This window comes from Sinocyclocheilus anshuiensis, unplaced genomic scaffold (genome assembly GCF_001515605.1).
Source record: "Sinocyclocheilus anshuiensis isolate Anshui unplaced genomic scaffold, SAMN03320099.WGS_v1.1 scaffold738, whole genome shotgun sequence".
In the NCBI taxonomy this organism is placed as follows: domain Eukaryota; kingdom Metazoa; phylum Chordata; class Actinopteri; order Cypriniformes; family Cyprinidae; genus Sinocyclocheilus; species Sinocyclocheilus anshuiensis.
This window is the reverse complement of record NW_015542364.1, coordinates 4,361-11,990: the sequence shown is the minus strand read 5'-3', so window position 1 is coordinate 11,990 and position 7,630 is coordinate 4,361. Positions and strand designations below refer to the sequence as shown.

The 7,630-nt window shown below is 29.8% G+C and overlaps 1 protein-coding gene across 1 annotated transcript in view; it reads left to right on the top strand.

Annotated features, from left to right (window-relative positions):
• LOC107692029 (contactin-associated protein-like 3) overlaps window positions 1–5,492 on the top strand; it is a 78,219-nt gene extending 72,727 nt beyond the window's left edge. The window contains exons 6-9 of the mRNA XM_016490906.1: window positions 133–308; window positions 3,269–3,358; window positions 4,477–4,566; window positions 5,460–5,492. Of these exons, the coding sequence (XP_016346392.1) occupies window positions 133–308; window positions 3,269–3,358; window positions 4,477–4,566; window positions 5,460–5,492 (389 nt within the window). The remainder of the gene's footprint in view (window positions 1–132; window positions 309–3,268; window positions 3,359–4,476; window positions 4,567–5,459) is intronic.
• Window positions 5,493–7,630: the final 2,138 nt, after the last annotated feature.

Below are 7,630 nucleotides of genomic sequence, written 5' to 3'. Positions count from 1 at the left end.
TCTGTGTCTGTGTCTGTGTCTGTGTCTGTGTCTGTGTCTGTGTCTGTGTCTGTGTGTCTGTCTGTGTCTGTCTGTGTCTGTCTGTGTCTGTGTTTGTGTCTGTGTCTGTCTGTGTGTGTGTGTGTGTTTCAGGTCGGGGTTTGTGGGCTGATTTCCACCCTCTGGTGTCTCTGGGCAGTCTGCTGGACGATCAGCACTGGCATCACGTCAGCGTGGAGCGGGTTCGAGGACTCGTGAACTTCACCGTGGACAAAAACACCCAGCAGTTCCAGCTGCTCGAGTCCTGGAGTCACTCTGAGATAAACGAGGTGAGCCGCTAACGACCTCCAGCTCAATTAGTCCAGTAAAGCATTTCAAACATGTGATTTATACAAACAACATAAATCAGCTAGAATGGAAATGTCTGTGTGTATTAGATTTCACTTTCTGAGTCTTTCACTTTGTTGTGACACACTGTTCATTTATATTGATATCAATACTTACATTACAGTAAACTAGAAAAGCCTCACTATACAAGCCAAGTTTATTTATATAGAACATTTCATGCACAATAGTAATTCATAGTGCTTTACATAAAATAATTACAAAACTAATAGTCTAAAATAAAAGTAATAATAATAACAATATTTAAAAAGTAATAAGTTATATTCATATGTTCTATATTTGTGGAATTAGTTACAGTAAATAGAAGTAATTGAAGGTGCATAACAGATTAAAAAGCAATAATAGTAAATAATATATATAAGTAATTCATTAATAAAATCATAATGGTAAAAGTTATTTCAAACAATATTAACAATATTAATGCATACTCTATATATTTGTGTGTGTGTATGTGTAGGTGGGTGAGTGTGTGTGTGTGTGTGTGTGTGTGTGTGTGTGTGAGTGTGTGTGAGTGTATCAGATGTTTCATCAACCAGTTCAAGCTCAAGTTTGGAGACTCCATCCCTCACCTGGTACATGTTAATCTGTTAAAAAAGTTATTTATTTTCTTTTTTTTTTACACTATGATAAAAAAAAAAAGTTATTATTATTAATAATAATATTTCTGATTTTTTAAATGTTGGTTTAAGTGTTCAGTAACCATGCAGAACATATTATTGATTTTATTATTTTTTAAAGCTATAATAAATAATAACACTTAACGTTAATGTTGTTGTTATATACTTTTTGAATGATTATTTTGAATGATTATTAATGTTGGTTTAAGTGTTCAATCATTTTACTTATTTTTTAAACACTATAATAAATATTAACAGTTATTATTATTAATAATATTATTATTTATTAATTGTGATTATATTGTTTATTAATTACGCTTTTTAACTTTTGGTTTAGGAGGTAATAACCATGCAAAACAGATTGTTAATTTTTTTATTCTTTTTGACGCTGAAATAATCAGCTGTAATATCAGTTGTTGGTGTTACTATCATTATTATTACTTTATAAAAAATGTTTGTGTTAATTAACCATCCAGAACAGATTTGTACTTTTTCTTTTTGACAGAATTAAAAAAAAAACACGTATATAATGTTATTATTATTATAAAAATTATTTATTTTAATACTGTAATAACAGTAATTGTTGTTGTTAATGTTGGTTTAAGTGGTTATTTTTTCATTTTGACCATACAACAAATAATAAGTTGTCATTCTTATATTAATTTGTATGCTTTTTAATGTTTAAGTGTTCAATAATTTTACATGTTTTTCCTTTTAACACAATAATAAATAATAACAGTTATTATTAACATCATCGTTATTATTGTTTTATTCTTTTAATGCATTTTTAATTTTGATTTAAGAGTTCAATAACCATCCGGATTTTCTTTTTTGACTCTTCAATAAAAAAATATCAGTTTTATTTATACATTTTTTTACATTTACTAGCCCTCATGTCTTTCCAAAGTCGTATATGGAGCTCCAAAACCTACAAAAAACATCATAAATATACCACAAAAATAATCCATGTGAAGTTCTTTCGTCTCATTGATGTAAAGTTTCTCTCGTTATTCTTTCGAAAAATCGTGAAATATTATTAGAATGTAAAACAGCTGTTTTCTATGTGAATATCTATTAAAATGTAATATATTCCAGTGATGCGCAGCTGTATTTTCAGCATCATTACTGCAGTCTTCAGTGTCACATGATCTTCAGAAATCATTCTAATATGCTGATCTGCTGCTCAAGAAACATTTCTGATTATTATCAATGTTACATGTCACACAATTTTTTGTCTGCTGTGATTGGCTGCCTGATGGACTGTGCTGTGCTGTGATTGGTCGGCAGGGTTTGGGATCCTGTAAGATCCTGGGCCCGTATTCTTAAAGATTCTAATCCTCCTCTCAGAGAGCTCATAATTTAGCTTTAAAATTTCTAACTAGGAGTCTTAGCTTAAAAGTGATTCAGGACCAATCTGAGAGCAACTCTGAGCGAGGAAAAGACAAAACGTTTATCTTAGTGAGGAGGCGGGGCTGACCCCGTTGCTAGCTGTGACACGGTCTTTGGAAGATCGTGATTGGTTGGTTGTCTAAGAAGGAATAAAAGAGCGCTTTTAAGAGTAGGGTCTATTATAAGCCTTCACTTTGAAGGTGTAATTTTTCCTGTTTTACTGTACTCTCTCTCTCACACACACACACACACACACACATTATATATGTATATATGTTCTTTATTTTTTATTTACCTTGCTGTCATACGTAACACATTTAATAGGAAATGAACAGTGACACAGTAAGGTTCTGAAAGTGCTGTAATTGTCTGTGTGATCACTTTGCTTATAGAAGGTCGTGACGGACCCAAATCATCACTGATGCATAGTTGCATTTTTCCAGTTGCCAAATATGTTCATGTAGTGATTTACTTTACTTTCATTTCTGGCGCATTTCTGCGCGGTGTCGGAGATGTTAGCGTGTCTCTAATAAGATCGGTCACAAACATGATCACTGCACCATCTAATGTGTAGCGTCTCATTAACTCACTGTCATGCATTGTGTGCAACACATTTCTTCTCCCTCTTCACGTTTCGTCCATGTTCTCCTCTGCTAAAGAAACTCTTAAGCCTCTTAAAAGTCCTCGTCCGTACTCCTAACAATTTTGGACCTTAAGACTTCTTTTAAGGGTTAAGATGCTTTCTGAATTTCTTTTTTCTTTACTAGGAGCTTTTCTTTCATTTTAAGAGGAAACGCCCACATTTCTAAGAATTTTCTTAGAATTTTGTTCCTAGGAGCAACTCTTAGCACTAAGATTTTTCATGAATGCGGCCCCAGGTGTTTGTTGCCGTGGAGATTCTGCTCAGCTGTAAGATCATGCTGATGGGAATGAGTGACCCGGATGGAGTTTACAACTTCCTGTCTAACGTGAGCCGCAAACATCATTCATTCAGTTACATGTAATGGCAAAAATGGGTTTGTTTACAGAAATGTTCTAGGTTCATGTTTATTAATGTACTTAATTAATCTTTGCATTATGACCCTTTTCAAGTAAATTTATTATTTTTTTATCTTTTAAATCCTCCAGTACTCTCATCCCATAGACTTTCACTAATTATTTTATAATTTAGTTGATTATTATTATTGATATTATATTATTTTATTACATTAATTATATAAAATAACTATTTTATTTATTTGATTATATGAACTATATGAACTAGTTTGTTTAATTGAGGGACAACAAATATTTGTATTTGTTTTATTTTATTAATTCAATGAAGTAACATTATTAATATTATATAGATTTCCTGTTTTAATTGAGGAACAAGGAATTACTTTATTCTTTTTATTTTATTAAAATATTACATAACATTATTTATTTTATTTGAACTGCCGTTTTTTTAATTGAGGAATAATTTTATTATTATTTTATTTTTTATTTCATATATTAAATACCATTATTTCATTTATTATTATATGAACTACCATTTTTAATGAGGAAAAATTATTTAATTTTATTTATTATATTAAATATCATTTTCATTATTATTATTATACTGTTTTTTTTAAAATTGAGTAGCAATTAATTAATTTTATTATTTTTGTTTATTTTATAAATTTTGTATTTTATTTTATTAATAATATTAAATAAAATTTCGCCACAAATGTTGAATAGAATATGAATAAATTAAACCCAGAAAATTCCCTTTTCTGTTGTTTCTGTAATTTACCTTTTTTTATTTTATTTCATGTTTTTATGCACCTACATATACATATAAATGTTGCTAAAGCGCTTCTGATCTCTTCCTCTCTCTGTACAGATGCTGCAGGAGAACAGACGCCAGCGTCACTAAAGCCATCGATCTGTGGCACAAACACTGAATACACAAGTACATGCACTCTGTATAATTCACTTCTGTTTTCTTTACTAGGAGCTTTTCTTTCATTTTAAGAGGAAACGCCCACATTTCTAAGAATTTTCTTAGAATTTTGTTCCTAGGAGCAACTCTTAGCACTAAGATTTTTCATGAATGCGGCCCCAGGTGTTTGTTGCCGTGGAGATTCTGCTCAGCTGTAAGATCATGCTGATGGGAATGAGTGACCCGGATGGAGTTTACAACTTCCTGTCTAACGTGAGCCGCAAACATCATTCATTCAGTTACATGTAATGGCAAAAATGGGTTTGTTTACAGAAATGTTCTAGGTTCATGTTTATTAATGTACTTAATTAATCTTTGCATTATGACCCTTTTCAAGTAAATTTATTATTTTTTTATCTTTTAAATCCTCCAGTACTCTCATCCCATAGACTTTCACTAATTATTTTATAATTTAGTTGATTATTATTATTGATATTATATTATTTTATTACATTATATAAAATAACATTATTTTATTTATTTGATTACTATTATTATATGAACTAGTTTGTTTAATTGAGGGACAACAAATATTTGTATTTGTTTTATTTTATTAATTCAATGAAGTAACATTATTAATATTATATAGATTTCCTGTTTTAATTGAGGAACAAGGAATTACTTTATTCTTTTTATTTTATTAAAATATTACATAACATTATTTATTTTATTTGAACTGCCGTTTTTTTAATTGAGGAATAATTTTATTATTATTTTATTTTTTATTTCATATATTAAATACCATTATTTCATTTATTATTATATGAACTACCATTTTTAATGAGGAAAAATTATTTTATTTATTATATTAAATATCATTTTCATTATTATTATTATTATACTGTTTTTTTTAATTGAGTAGCAATTAATTAATTTTATTATTTTTGTTTATTTTATAAATGTTGTATTTTATTTTATTAATAATATTAAATACAATTTCGCCACAAATGATGTTGAATAGAATATGAATAAATTAAACCCAGAAAATTCCCTTTTCTGTTGTTTCTGTAATTTACCTTTTTTTATTTTATTTCATGTTTTTATGCACCTACATATACATATAAATGTTGCTAAAGCGCTTCTGATCTCTTCCTCTCTCTGTACAGATGCTGCAGGAGAACAGACGCCAGCGTCACTAAAGCCATCGATCTGTGGCACAAACACTGAATACACAAGTACATGCACTCTGTATAATTCACTTCTGAGTTTCATGTGTGACTGAGACTCGAAGCACTCAGATGTGGACGACAGCACCGTCAGCTGTGTGTCTTTTATTAGGTTGGTTTACATGAGAATCTGCATACATCATTCAGGAGTGACAGTACGGTTCACGACATGCCTCCCGCTCTCTGAGCCAATAGCAGCAGCGGAAGAGAGAAACGCTAGCGACTGGAAACAGAAACACATCAATCATTCAAAACATGATGACGTCTGCTCTTCTGTGAGACGAGTCAAAAATACAGTTCCAAACCTGTATGAATTCATATGATTCGTATGATCTGGAAAAGTGCTTAAAAGTCTCTAAAATCCCTTTAATAACCCACAGAAAAAAAAATAAGATGTAGGTTTGGAACAAATGGGGGTGAATAAATAAGTCAGAAAAAAAAAAAAATGTTTTTTTTTTTTTTTGTTTGTTTTTTGGGTGAACTTTTCCTTTAATGCCCTGCCAATGTATTCAGTATCAAAGTCCGGTAAAAATATGTATAAATAATATATTAACATTAAAAACATCTCAGCACACATTATTACAGTGGTAACACTTCACAATATGGTCTCATTTGTTAATTTATAAACTAACAGTGAGCATTTGTACAGCATTTTGTCAGTGTTCGTTAATAAAAATACAATTGACAAATACAACTTAATATAAAAAAATGTAAAGTATTAGTAAATCTTAAAATTTACATTGTAATTGCATTGCAAGGAATTATTTTTGTTAAATTTTATATTATCTAAAGTAATTCCTTGTTATTCATAATTTAAAAAACGGTTCATGTAGTAATAATATTAAAATAAATTAAATAATTTCTTGTAATACAACTTTTTTTACTAGTAAATTGTGAAATCAACATAAACTAAGACTAATAAATGCTGTAGAATTGCTAGTTCATGTTTTAACTAACCTAATTAACTAAAGTTACCAAATAGAACCTAATTATAGTTAACATGAACTAACAATTCTACAGCATTATTCGTTTTAGTTTGATTTAATTTGAATAATTTTCGTACATTTTGAAAAGTCGTATTTGCTAACATTGTTAATATTATGACTATTATTATTAAAATAACATAATTTCCTGTAATAATATAAGAATTAATAATTCTTTGCACTTACAATGTTAATTTCAACATTTAACAATAGACATTTTTAAATGAAAAGTTGTGTTCATTTACATTAGTTAATATAATTATTAAAATAAAAGAATTCCTTTGACCTCAATTAAAAAAAGCAATAGTTCATGTAATATAATAATAATAATAAAATTATAAAATAATTCCTGGTTGTACACTTACAATGTTAATTTCAAAATTTACTAATGCATTTGTAAAATTAAACATTGTATTTGTTCACATTAAATAAAGCACTGTGAACATGAACAACTGTATTATTATTAAATGTTGTAACAAATATTACACATTAGTTCATACATTAATGTTAACAAATGAGACCTTACTGTAAATGTTACTGTTGCTATTTCTGTATGATCACTGTGAATAAAATACAAAAACAAAATGAATGTAACACTGATTATTGTGATTCCCTTGACTGTTTCGGTTTTATTTTGGCAACGTGACGCCCTGTAAAGTGGGCGGAGTTTAAAGGGTCGCCCAACACTTGATCACATGACCTGCCGAGCACCAGTGCGCGCATAACGAGATGGAGGAGGAACAAGAACCTGGTTTGAAAACACTCAACAGTACTCATGAACAAACAATCACGCTATAACACATTATTGCTCTGATCTGCATGAGCCCGTCAAGATCGCCTCCTGTGATTGGTCACCAGTGTGGGCTTGGCAAACATTGCTTTTTTTTGTTATTGGTTAAAGATGTTCTTGGGTTTTATGACTTGAAACAGCACAAACAGCATTAGGATCATGGCATCATGGGTTTGATTCCCAGGGAATGAATGAACTGGTAAAAATTAATATTTAAATGCAATGGATAAAAGTGTCTGGGGCAGATGCATACAGTGGTGTGAAAAAGTGTTGGCCCCCTTCCTGATTTCTTATTTTTTTGCATGTTTGTCACACTTTAATGTTTCAGATCATCAAAC